This window comes from Ovis canadensis, chromosome 2, assembly GCF_042477335.2.
Source record: "Ovis canadensis isolate MfBH-ARS-UI-01 breed Bighorn chromosome 2, ARS-UI_OviCan_v2, whole genome shotgun sequence".
NCBI lineage: Eukaryota > Metazoa > Chordata > Mammalia > Artiodactyla > Bovidae > Ovis > Ovis canadensis.
In genome coordinates, this window is record NC_091246.1 from 145324815 (window position 1) to 145338591 (window position 13777).

The following is a 13777-nucleotide window of genomic DNA, read 5'->3' on the forward strand; positions in this document are numbered from 1 at the left end:
CAATTAGAAGATTTAACATCTGTTTTTTGTCGTTTGAAAGAACATTTGCTGCTAAAGGTGCATTTTAGGTGATCCCTTCCCTCTCATCAGAAATGTCTTTTGGCAGAGAAAGACAAATATCAATATCAAAGACAAATATCAAAACAGATATCACCATGTGATATCACTTATATGGGTAATCTAAAGTATCATACAAATGAACATATTGACAAAACAGGAACAGACTCGTGACATAGAAAACAAACTTACAGTTGGTTACCAAAGGGGAAAGGGATGGGAGAGATAAATTAGGAGATTAGGATTAGTGGATAAAAACTACTATATATAAAGTATATAAACAAGTTCCTACCATATAACACAGGGAACTGTATTCAGTGTCTTGTAATAAACTATAATGAAAAAGAGTATGAAAGAAGAGAATATATGTATATGTTCTCTTTTTAAAAATATATATATATATAACTGAATCACTGTGCTGTACCTCAGAAACTAACACAACATTGTAAATCAACTATACTCCAATAAAAAATTAAAAAGAAAGAAAGAGAGAAAGGAAATTCCTCTTGGATGAAGCAAATCAGGTAAATAACTGCAAGCCTTGTACTCTGGGATGCACAGTGTGGTGCTGGCTGACCTATCAGGGAAGAGGTGCTAGATGAGACCTGATCTTCATACGTGTCTGTCCTCCGCCTGGGGGTCTGAGAGCCCTAGAAAGCAGCATAGCACAGCAGTTCAGACTCCAGAGCTGGACTCTCCCAAGTTAAATCTCACCCTCCACTAGCCAATCATGCTGAGGCATGTCATTAAACTTCTCTGTGCTTCAGTACAGTTGGTTTATAAAGTGGAGATAATAATCATTCCTATTGTACGCTAAAATGAGGTTTTAAATGAGGTAATATTTGTAAAGTGCTTAGAATGATTCCCCACACAGGCTGAGCAATGTGATCATCAGTATATAGAGAATGGTGGCCTTTCTTACTTTTACATACTTTACTGACCTTTTGTTTCCTTTTTTTCCCCCCATTATATATAGGAGTTTTTACTGAAAAACAAAACCAAAAACAAACACGTGTGCTTGAACATCAAAAGTTATTGTTAATCACAGAAACAGACATCTCAAGTTAATGATTTTCGTGCTTTTCTATGTGTGGTAAAATATAAGAGCCTGGGCTCACTGAAATTTTTCCTTTGATATGAATCTTAACTACCTAGGGCCAGTGTCCTATGTTTCTGAATTCCCCTCTGGGTGCACCACTGTAGGTGGTTGCAGTGGCTGATGGCTTGGTAGTATGACCTTTTGTTTCCAGTCTTTCTCTTTTCAAGGCAATTTAAAGACTTTTATTGGAAGTATAATAATAATGCAGACATGTTTATACATCGTTTATATATATATACATGTATACACACACACATATACATAGTATATGTGGATTTATAGAAATTGAATCATGTAAGAAATCAGTACCCAGATCAAAAAAATAGAATATTATCAAGAGCATGGTAACCTTCCTGGCTTTCTTTTCTGTTCTTCCTCTACCCAAAAGTAACCACTTTACTACCATACTTACCTGTGACAGTATAGGTTAATTTTGTCAAGGTTGTGTTCGTATCATTTTTAAAAAACCTGGTTTTACTGAATAAATTATGTATTTACATGTATGTGAAGCAGCTGTACATTTTAATTTTTTTTCTTAATTTTGTTTTAGGTGTATTGGATCCTCTCGTGTTAGTGTTTCTTGGTTACTCTTTGGCCACGCTTCAGTATTTTCCAGAAGATCTATTGAAGACAATTTTTAACATCAAATTCTTAGCCAGATTAGATTCTCAACTTGAACGTATGTATCAACAATTTAATTTACTACATTATCACTTATATTTAAATCCAAGTTTCAGCTCTGCCTACCTACTTAAAGCATTTAAATGTTCATACTGATTTTTTTCTCTTTAGTATTGTAGAATATAGAACAGTATGAAATAGAAAATGAAAGATTATTCATAATCTTACCACCAAGTGAAACTACCACTTTTAATATTTTAGAATGTTTCTTTTATGTCTCCTGCCTTCATATATATACGTTGATATATCTATATGTTTTAAGACAAAATTTGAATTATATATATATTCACTTTGTCTGTTGCCTTTTATCATTGAACTATATTTTGAAAGATTTTCCATGCCATTGTATATTTTTTTGATGTCATTGTTTGTTTTTTGTTTGTAGAATCTGGCATTGTCCTCATCTTTGTTTCCTTAGGATAAGTTGCTAAATGTGGAATATTAGGTCAATGAATATTCTTTGGCAGTATTTTTTTAAATATGGTTTTAACATTCATAATTAGGGAGAACAACATAGATGTTGGTCCTAATGATCCCATTGAGTGTAATAATTTAAAAATATAGAACATATATATACAAATGAAATGATTTTATAATATGAAAAGAAAAGTTACAGTCATTAATGGGATAAATGAATGTGAAAAATGAATTGTCTTTGCTGAGTTCAAAGTCTATTAATGTATTTTTAAAATTTCAGTTATATGTTCATCTCTAAATATGAAGGTCCAATTTCGTCTTATGGAATTAAATAGAGCAGTCTGCTTGGAATGTCCTGAATATCAGATTCCATGGTTTCATGACCTCTTCTGTCAACAACACTATAATAAAGGTTTGAGTTTTCTTTGGGTCAGAAAGTAAAGTTTAATTCTAAAGCACATTATTAGGTAGTACACTGTTTTTATTGTTTAACCTATCATGACACCAGAATTCCAAAGTGCCATAATTTGTTTAATGGAAACATTTTGTAGATGAAATTTGTGTTGTAAAAATTTCTTAATATTTAGGACACTAAACCTCTTTGGGAGAGAGCCAAAGAACTTATATTGAATTTAATGTCATTGCATATGGTATTATTAATACAGCAAGGCTCTTGTTGGAAATATTTAGTTTTATTTTTTAGTTTGTAGATGTGAAATGATTTTTGTTCAAAAACTGATTATTTTAAGTGAGCTAATTGTTTTTATTTCATGAAGATTTTGGCAGCATGAATGGAGCACAACAGCAGATTTATAAAATGTTAGCAGAGATACTGGGAGGAATCAATTTTGTGAAAGCCTCTGTTCTTACACCTTATTACTACACAATAGGTAAGTCTTTGTAGGTTATTAACAGTTTTCAGGAAATCAGACTAAATAGAGTCATCTCATCAGTTGGAATTTTAAAACTTTAAAAAAGTTATTTCATTATCTTGAAGATTTTCAGAGAATTCCCTGGTAGTCCAGTGGTTAGAACTTTGTGCTTCCACTTGTAGGGAGCATAGGTTTGATCTGGGCTGGAGGAAGCAGAAGCTGGAATCAAGATTGCCAGGAGAAATATCAATAACCTCATATAGGAAGATGACACCACCCTTATGGCAGAAAGTGAAGAAGAACTAAGGAGCCTCTTGATGAAAGTGAAAGAGGAGAGTGAAAAAGTTGGCTTAAAGCTCAACATTCAGAAAACGAAGTGGCATCTGGTCCCAGCACTTCATGGGAAATAGATAGGGAAACAGTGGAAACAGTGGCTGACTTTATTTTTCTGGGCTCCAGAATCACTGCAGATAGTGATTGCAGCCACGAAATTAAAAGACGCTTACTCCTTGGAAGGAAAGTTATGACCAACCTAGATAGCATATTCAAAAGCAGAGACATTACTTTGCCAACAAAGGTCCATCTAGTCAAGGCTATGGTTTTTCCAGTAGTCACGTACGGATGTAAGAGTTGGCCTATAAATAAAGCTGAGTGCCGAAGAATTGATGCTCTTGAACTGTGGTGTTGGAGAAGACTCCTGAGAGTCCCTTGGACTGCAAGGAGATCCAACCAGTCCATCCTAAAGGAGATCAGTCCTGGATGTTTGTTGGAAGGACTGATGTTGAAGCTGAACTCCAATACTTTGGCCACCTGATGCAGAGAGCTGACTCATTTGAAAAGACCCTGATGCTCGGCAAGATTGAGGGCAGGAGGTGGAAGGGACGGCATCACCGACACAATGGACATGGGTTTGAGTGGACTCCGGGAGTTGGGGATGGACAGGGAGGCCTGGCGTGCTGTGATTCATGGGGTTGCAAAGAGTCGGACATGACTGAGCGACTGAACTGAGCTGAACTGAACAGGAAACTGGGATTATTATGTCCCAAGCCCATTGTATTGCCAGTTCATATTTGTATTAATACCTTATGTTGTCAAGTAGCTTATTTTTATGTGAAAATATATATGTCATTAAAAATAAGATTTAATTGGTAATATTTGTATATAAAGATATGGTATAATGAATACAGTTGTATGATTACCATTTAGTACCATCTAATACAATGGTATGACTACCATTTAGTACCACTTAGTACAATGGTACTAAGATTGGGAAGAAAACACTTACTTATATGATACATAATGCATGCTTATAGAGAAGGGACAGATAACCTAAAAAAGGAAAACCACCCATGATACAACCACTGTTTACTTTTGATGTCTTTCTCTTTCTGGCTTTTTTTTTCATTTTTAATGACATTTGTTTTCTTTCTAAATTTTACAAGGAGTACTTGTTCATGTGTACAAGCAATATGTATCTTAAAAAATTCTGATTTTTTAAAACCAAAATGACTTTTTATAGTATGTCACTTTAAAAGTGAAGTGAAAGTGACAGTCGCTCAGTCGTGCCTTACTGTGACCCCATGGACTGTAGTGGTAGTCCATGGAATTCTCCAGGTCAGAATACTGGAGTGGGTAGCCTTTCCCTTCTCCAGGCGATCTTCCCAACCCGGGGATCAAGCCCAGATCGCCTTCATTGCAGGCAGATTCTTTATCAGCTGAGCCACAGGGAAGCCCAACTTTGTTTATATATTGTGAATATTTTTTCTATGTCAGCAAATATACCACATTATTTTTAGTAACTGTATATATTTCATTGAATGAGTATGCTATAGTTTACTAAGGTTTTTTGCTGCTCTGTGCATCTCTCAAACAATGCTGTAATTTCATGTAACAACGATAATAGTAACTGATACACTCACATATGGATTATTATGTGAGACGTTATTTAATCATTTTATTTATTTTAAAATTGTATTTATTTATTTATTTTTGGCTTCCTGGGTCTTTGTTGCTGCACGGGCTTTTCTCTGACTGTGCTGAGCATGGCTACTCTCTAGTTGCAGTGTGTGCGCTTCTTATCGCAGTGGCTTCTCTTGTTGTGAGCACAGCTCTAAGAACACGTGGGCTTAGTAACTGTGGTACATGGGTTTAGTTGCTCTGTTGCATGTGGGATCTTCCCACACCAAGGATCGAACCAATGTCTCCTGCATTGGCAGGCAGATTCTTTACCACTAAGCTACCAGGCAAGCCCTTAAGTACTTTATATATAATAAGCTTATTATATCCCCTTAAGTTTTGCAAATACTGTATTTTTATAGATGAGGAAACTGAGGCCCAGAGACATTGTTTGCCCAAGGTGATATAGCTGGCAAATGGCAAAGCCAGAATGACTTATGCATTCTAGCTCCAGAATTCATTCTCTTAAAAATGAGAAAAGTATATTTCATGTTTCATAATTAACTTGAAGATGCTTCAGTGCCTCAGTTTCCCTTAAGAATAGGTAATTAAATCCACTCTTCTTTTTCATTCCTTGTTTCTTTTTTCATTTTTCTTTTTTTCTTGGTTTAAATACTTTTATCATTGTTTTTATTATGGGAAAAATTTCATATATATACAAAAATAGAATAGTATAATGAACCCTCATCCAGCATTAAAAATGGTCAATACTCACTAACCAGAATCCCACCTGATCCTTTCCAAACAAATCACAGATAATATATCATTTCAGAATGTATATCTAAAAGGATATATAACCATAGTGCCATCATTTTCATCTCTACAACTGTTCACAATAATTGCTTAACATTATATTGCTTATCAACATTTAAGTATCTCCATTATCTTGTATATGTTGTATCTTACTGTTGGTTAAAATTGGAATCCAAATTTTACCTTTGGGTGATCTGTCTTTTTAAGTTCTACCTTTCTGTCTTTTTTCCTCTTACAGTTTATTTATTGAAAATAAGTTATTTGTTTTTTCATATTTTGCACTTTTCCAGTTGCAGTTCTGTGATGTCATTCAACATGTTCCTGCATCCCCCATTTTTCCTGTAAACCAATAGTTAGATCTAGAGGTTTGACTAGATTAGTCAGCTAGGTTAGTTTGGGGACAGCAGTGGTGGTTTTTTCTGCCAGCTCTTTCATAAGTGGTATGTGCTTACTGCATCTTATGATAAGACATACAATTCTAGTTGTCTTACTATTATTATATTAAGATTTATCAGTGTGTTTGTAGGTCATCAGTGCATCCATTAGGAAGTTTGCCCCCCAGCTTGTCACCTAATGATTTTAGCAGCCATTTAAATTATTACTTAAATGCATCATTCATCAGGGGTAGCAAAGGAGTGATATTGTGCATCTGTCATTTCTTCTGCATTTATTAGCTGGAATTTGTCTAAAAAGAACTTTCCTATGTCAGCTGTTTAGTTACCCAGTGTACAGTTCATACAGGAAAGACAGGATGCTTGCCTGGATCTTTGTCTTTGCTAATTTTCTGATGAGTTGGTTTAGCTTCTTAGACTGTGAACAAGAGATTCAAAGGGATTGAGATAAAACTTCTTAATGTGATTTGGCTTGAAGTGTAGTGAAGTCGCTCAGTCGTGTCCAACTCTTTGTGATCCCATGGACTGTAGCCTACAAGGCTCCTCCATCCATAGGATTTTCCAGGCAAGAATGCTAGAGTGGGTTGCCATTTCCTTTTCCAGGAGATCTTCCCAACCTAGGGATTGAACCTGAGTCTCCCGGATTGCAGGCAGATGCTTTACCGTCTGAGCTACCAAGGAAGCTGTGATTTGGCTTAGTGCAGTGCTAATTATAGCTCTCGTGCTAACCAATAGTTTGGTAATACTTGCTGGTTGATTTTTATTGACTGACTTCAAAGATCATATAATAAGTTGGATAGGGACTTCCCTGGCAGTCCAGTGGTTAAGACTCTGCACTTCTACTGCAGGGGACATGCATTCTATGCCTGGCAGGGGAACTAAGATCTCGCATGCCGCACGGTGTGGCCTAAATAAATAAATGGAATAATTAGAGAGGTACCTCATTCTTCATGTTTGTGAGCGTGTGTCTTTATATACATGTGTATTTAAGATATATCTTAAAATGTTACCTATAAGAATTTACCTGATTCATATTGTTGGTTCCTGTGCTTCCTTATAGACTTTGAGTGTATCTTGGATAAAAGGAGAAACCCTCTTCCTTATGGAAGCCATAATACAACTTTGGAAAAACTGCCAAAAATACAATTGGAATCAAATACTCAAATAGCTGGATCAAGACTGCCACCAGGAGCTGAAAAGTAACTTTCTTTTAGCTTCAGATTTTATTATCTAAATGTTAAATTTGACACGACTTAATAAGCTCAACTATCAAGGGTTGTTTATAGTAGAATATACCCCTCATATATGTCACAAATTCTACCTACATACCCTTGCTTTTGTTGTGCTTTCTGCCTGAATCTCCATCCTTCACTGTCCAAAGCTGAGCAGTTTCTAAAGCACTAACCTTCCCATTGTTTTCATTGGAAATAAATAGTATCTTCTTCTTTGAACCTCCTATGCCTCTATACTTTTCTGAAAAGCACACAGCTGCTTCCTGCACTGAATTACAGTTATATGCTATATATCTTATGTTCTTTGTTTGACTATTTGTTGTTCAGTTGCTCAGTTGTGTCTAACTCTTTGCAACCCCATGGGCTGCAGCATGGCAGGCTTCCCTGTCTTACACTATCTCCTGGAGTTTGCTCAAATTCATGTCCATTGAGTCGATGATACCATCCAACCATCTATCTCATCCTCTGTCACCCTCTTCTCCTGCCCTCAATCTTTCCCTGTATCAGGGTCTTTTCCAGTGAGTCAGCTCTTCGCATCAAGTGGCCAAAGTACTGGAGCTTCAGCTTCAGCATCAGTCCTTCCAGTGAATATTCAGGACTGATCTCCTTTAGGATGGACTGGTTGGATCTCTTTGCGGTCCAAGGGACTCTCAAGAGTCTTCTTCAGCACCACAGATCAAAAGCATCAATTCTTCAGCACTTAGCCTTCTTTATGGTCCAACTCTCACATCTGTACATGACTGCTGGAAAGATCATAGCTTTGACTAGATGGACTTGTCAGCGAAGTGATGTCTCTGCTTTTTAATACATTTGACTATAAGCTGTGTCTTTTTTATTTTTATGTCTCTCACAGTACCTTACATATGGTAGGTGAATAATAAATATATGCAGGACAGAGAAACACAGATGAAAGCATGTAGATACTATAATTTGGTTTAATCTAATGAAGAGGATTACCTGTCATTAATAACTAAATATAAAAATAACTTCGTATACTCAGTTGGCTTTTTTAGTTCATAAGGATACACCCTTGTTTCTGAAATGTTTGTAATTACTCATTTTCTCACTTTAATTTCAGAAGTAAATATTTATTTTTCTTACATAGGATTGCTTTGGAATTTTTGGATTCAAGAGCATTTTGTAGAAACATCCCTCATTTAAAAGGAAAATCTGCTATGAAAAAACGACATTTGGAAATTTTGGGCTATCATGTGATTCAGGTATGAAATACTTATATAATTCAGCCTCCAAAAACCCCGAGACATTGGTTTTACATGTATCCTCTTTTAAGGTGAAAGTTATAGATTTACCTTTTTTTTTATATTAAGAAGAGCTATATTAAAATATCTCTGAAATAGAATACTCTCCATTTTTTTTTGAAGAAGAGCAAATAAAAATCAGTTTTTAAATTGTCTCTAGACGATCTCTTGATTTTTATATTTATCTTACAATGAAGAGAGGCTCTATGGAGATGGATGGAGTTATAAGAGAAAAAGGCTAGTGTATAAATATAAGACAGTCACATAGGAAAAAGCGTCCATTCTTGCTTTTATAGGAACTAGGAGCATGAAAGCTTTGAGGCAGAGAAGGGTCTTCCAGCTGTTGTCATGGAGGACAACCTTCCAAAAAGGGTTCAAAGGCTATGCTTATGTAAACTAATGTCTTAGGGTCTTACAGCTCTTTTCAGTATTCTCAGAAGCCTTCCCTGATCTTTTTTGTTGTTGCTTTCGAGCTTTCGTTTAGACTACAGTACTTATTTTACAGATCCCTCATTTCGAATGGAACTCCATGGCACTGTCAACAAGGGATGCTCGAATGGACTACCTGCGAGAACGGATATTTGGAGAAGGCAAATCATGATTGTAGCTTTTACTGAAAATTAGTTATCATGTTGTGTCATATTTGGACTGAATTTAATTAAGTGGCTTGACTCAATTAAAAAGTAATAATGTAGAACTGACTGATTTCTAGGTCAATTGAATATTAAAATTAACAGACATTTTACAATTGAGTATTTTCTCTACTGTCTAGTTGGGAAACTTTAAAATTCTTAATATAAAAGACATGTAGCTTTTAGGAAACTTAAATAGTTTGCTGTTCATTCTTTGAGTGCATATTATGTGCCAAGAACTGTTTTATTTTTTATTTTGTTTTAATTATTTTTTGTTCCAAGAACTATTTTAGATACTGGGTATACTGGAGTTAGTACAGTATATCTTTCATGGGTTGAGTTAAACACAATAAATTAACACAGTTTGTTATATCAATATCTTAGATGATATTAAAAACTGTAGAGAAAAATTTGAACCTTGGTGGGGGAGTGATAGGGATATTGTGGGTGGGTGTAATTTACATAGGGTAACCTGGGAAAGGCTCACTGAGGTGATATTTGAGTCAAGACATAAGGAGTTATCTGGGAGTGGAGAACTCTAGGCAGAAGCACCAGTAAGTGCAAGTATTCCTGGCATGTTTGAAAATAAAAGGAGTCTACCGTGGCTGGAGCACAAGTGGGAGTTGGAAGTTAGAAGTATATGAAAGGGTAAGATTGATAACAGTGTCAAATATATACTACCTCCTGGCTACCCTGAGATAAGAGGCCATTGGAGAGTTCCTAGTAAAGAAATAAAAACTCGTATTTTCACTGGATCACTTTTGCTACTCTGTTTAGCTGATGAGAAAAAACTGCAGTGGGGCAACTGTATAAGCAGGGAAATCCACTAAAAGATGATTGCAGTAATCCAGACGAGAAGTGACTTGGAGAGAGTAGTAGCAGTGGAGGTAACAAGAAGTTGTCAGTTTTTTAATGTATTTTGAAGGCAGAAGCAACATCACTTGCTCACTGATTGGATAATGAGGTATGAGAGAAAGGAGTCAAAGATAATTCTAAGTTCTTGTCCGGAGCATCTAAAAGGATGCCATTGCCATTGACTGAGATTGGGAAGTCTATGAAAAAAGGAAGGGGGTGGGGTAGGAGAAGATCATGGGTTTGGTTTTAGACATATAGAGTCTGTGATACCTTTTAAACATCTAAGAGGAGATATCAAGCAGGCAATTCAGTAAATGAATTTGGAGGTCATGGGAATGGTCCAGGCCTTAGTTATACATTTGTCAGGTGACAGCAGTTTTTAATGTGATGAGAGATGATGGAGTCGCTAAAATGTGATTAGAAGCGAGTGTGAATGGAGGAGAGGTCTGAGGATTTGAAGTCCTGGCCCCCCAACATGAAGTCAGGAAGAAGAAGAAGAAGAGCAAGATGCTGCTGATGGTTCAGGTAAGATGAGGACTGGGCAGTGTCCATTAAACTTAGTAACATGCAAATCATCGTTAGCCTTGAAAAGAGTGCGTTTGGTGAAGTGGTGGGTATGAAAGCTTGACTGCTTCAAGAAAAAGTGGGAGGAGATGGTTTTCTTACAAATGGAAGCAAAGAAAGGGGGTCGTAGCTAAGGGGAAAGTAGACCCATCTTTTAAAAACTTTTGTTTCATTTATTTAAAAACTTTCTATTTATTTATTTTGGGGTCTTCATTGCTGTGAGGGCTTTTCTCTAGTTGCGGTGAGCAGGGGGATACTCTCTAGTTGCAGTGCCTGGGCTTCTTATTGCCATGGCTTCTCTCACTGTGGAGCACTAGGGCTCTAGGGCACACAGGCTTCAGTAGTTCTGGCGTACAGGCATAGTTGCTCTGTGGCATGTGGGCTCTTCCCAAACCAGGGATTGAACCTGTGTCTCCTACAATGGTGGGTGGATTCTTTCCCACTGAGCCACCAGGAAGCCCCCAAAGTAGGCCAATCTTGACCTGGTCTGATCCCATACATTTTGAGGGAATAACGATTTTCTTTCTGTCTTATATTTATTTCATAACACAGTTACTAAGAGCCTACTGTGTGATAAACTTCCTAACCCTTATTCCAAGAGTTATATATGTGTGCTTAGCAGAAAGCCATATTGTAACTACCCACAGGCTACTTGGTGGGGGTGCAGGTCATTGGCCATCTGAAACTTCATCTTCCAACTCTGTGACCCTCTAAATTCATCCTGTCCCAAAACAAGTTGTTAGCCAGAGTGCCTTGAATCTTAAGCATAGCTTTAGAACATGTGACCTGCACGTGTTTTGGTCCATTGATATTTAATTTAGGTTTAGTTGAAGTACTTGTTTAAAATATCCAATTACTGTGCATGATTTGAGCTCCAAAATGTGAACTTCACAGAACCTTTGAAAAACAGAATCAGAATTGGAAGCAAATGGAAAATGTCTCCTTGTAACCCATCTCCCTCATTTTGAATTTCCTCATGATATTCATTTGTGTTTGCTGAAATCCTGTTCTAAGGGCTTGTTATCCATATTCATGAGTGTGTTTTATTTCCCAAGCAAATGATTATAGGAACTAAACCCCCAGGTAGGTTGAAATATCTTACTGTCCAACTTTTAGAATTAAATCATTAAGCTGATGAGGGTTATAAGTGGTTTCCTTTGGATATAAATTAAAACCCAGTTTTTGTATGATTAATATATTCATACATGGAAATCTTGATTAAATGACCCTTAAGGTACCATCTGACTTCTCATGTACATCTCTTACTTCCCTTTCTCTAGGCTGCCTGATGCAAATGGTTTTATGTCCTTATATTTCTGTTTGATGATTTTTCTATCTGAATAACTTTGGTTGTTATAAATAAAAGTGTCCCTTTTTTTGATTGAGTTCTATATTCCATAAAATCCAACTTTATATAGTCAATTTTTAGTGTACTCACAAGATTATGCCATCAACACCACTACCTAATTCTAGAACAGTTATTTATTCTAGAACATCATCACTACCTAATTCTAGAAGTTATTTATTCTAGAACATCATCCCAAAACATTGTTTTTACAACTTAATCTCATGTCTACATAGATCAGCACTCTCCCCCACAAAGTAACCACTATCATGCTTTTATAGTAGACTTCCCCTTAATAATTCTGTCACCACCGTCATGTTCTTATAGTAAAGACTTCCCCTTAATAATTCTCTCACCCAAGTTTGCATCTCTAGACATCATAATTTCCCACCCCTACCGTATTTTTCTCTACCTAATCTTTAAAAACATTCTTTTTTTGCATTTTAATTTTTTTGACCACACCATGCAGCATTCAGGAAGATCCTCAACCATGGATCGAACCCCAGACCCCTGCACTGGAAGTGCAGAGTCCTAACCACTGGACTGCCAGGGAATCCCTCCTACCCCAGCTTTTAAGTCTGTCTTAATCTATTAGCATCTCTCCTTCTTAACAATTTATCTGCTAAATAACCTGTAGTTGCCCACCTTTGGGATTTGCTGATTGTATACTCAGGGTGCAGTTCAATATAGAAAAGTACTCAAGATTATACTTCAGAGATCCATAGTAAGACTAAATTTTATTGAATATTTCCATATTTATGATGCAGAAAATAAAGCTATAGCTTTATTTTATAAATATGAACATTCATATTTTTATGCAGTTGCTTAACAAGTAATAATGGAATACTCCAAGTCAGTTCCAATTCAGGCCTCTCAGAAAATAACACAGATAAGGCTAGAAGTCAAACATGTCTGTGAAAGCACATGAGACCCATATGCCATGATTAAGTTCATGACTTGCAGACAGTAGAATGTAATGGTTTTGGACAGACTGAGATGTCATCTTACTATGTATGCTAAGAACAAACAATTTCAATGTAGGGTTTTACATCCCAGAAAATAGAATAATACAGTCATCCTTCTTTCTATCAGAAATTTGCAAATAGGTAGCTCTTTAAACTATAGATAAAACTCAAAGCAATGAATACACACCTTTCTCCATACCACCTGCTGGCCCCAAATTCTGCCCCAGCAATTAAGGAATCAATCCTTTTCCTAAGATTGCCTCCCAACCTACAGATACTGCAGTTAAGGACTTGAAGACTGTGATTTACTGGTTTTTAATTTAAAATTTGATTTAAATCACAATATACCAGTGTTGCAAAAAGAAAGGGGAGAAAAGAAAGAAAACTTGAATTTGACTATTTTTGCTTAGAGACTTTTCCCTTTCAAATGAAATCCATTTATTCCGTTTCCAAAGTCTTCTCACAGCATATAATCTTTAATATACTGCACAGGGTTCTTGTAATATCTTGAAGCATGAGGAAAGGTTTTTGCTATTAAAAAATTTTTTAATGTAAATATACATATTTCATTCTCCAGTTTCATTTGTAATAGAAAAAGGAGTGTAAAGGCACCTTAACAATGCAAATGAAAGGATTAATAAACTCAAATTTAGGAAGCTCCTTTATAATTGATTGAGACAGATTAACAAGAGAAATAA

The 13777-nt window shown here is 36.0% G+C and overlaps 1 protein-coding gene across 4 annotated transcripts in view; it reads left to right on the plus strand.

Moving 5' to 3' along the window:
- FASTKD1 (FAST kinase domains 1) overlaps positions 1-9463 on the plus strand; it is a 34790-nt gene extending 25327 nt beyond the window's left edge. For 2 of the 4 annotated variants that reach the window (XM_069577241.1, XM_069577243.1), the window contains exons 10-15: positions 1707-1835; positions 2535-2666; positions 3031-3144; positions 7288-7426; positions 8565-8679; positions 9224-9463. In XM_069577241.1, the coding sequence (XP_069433342.1) occupies positions 1707-1835; positions 2535-2666; positions 3031-3144; positions 7288-7426; positions 8565-8679; positions 9224-9319 (725 nt within the window). In that variant the 3' untranslated portion in view covers positions 9320-9463. Of the gene's footprint in view, positions 1-1706; positions 1836-2534; positions 2667-3030; positions 3145-3308; positions 4276-7287; positions 7427-8564; positions 8680-9223 lie in introns of those variants that run through there. The other 2 variants (XM_069577242.1, XM_069577244.1) reach the window with 1 other exon arrangement.
- The last annotated feature ends 4314 nt before the right edge of the window (positions 9464-13777 follow it).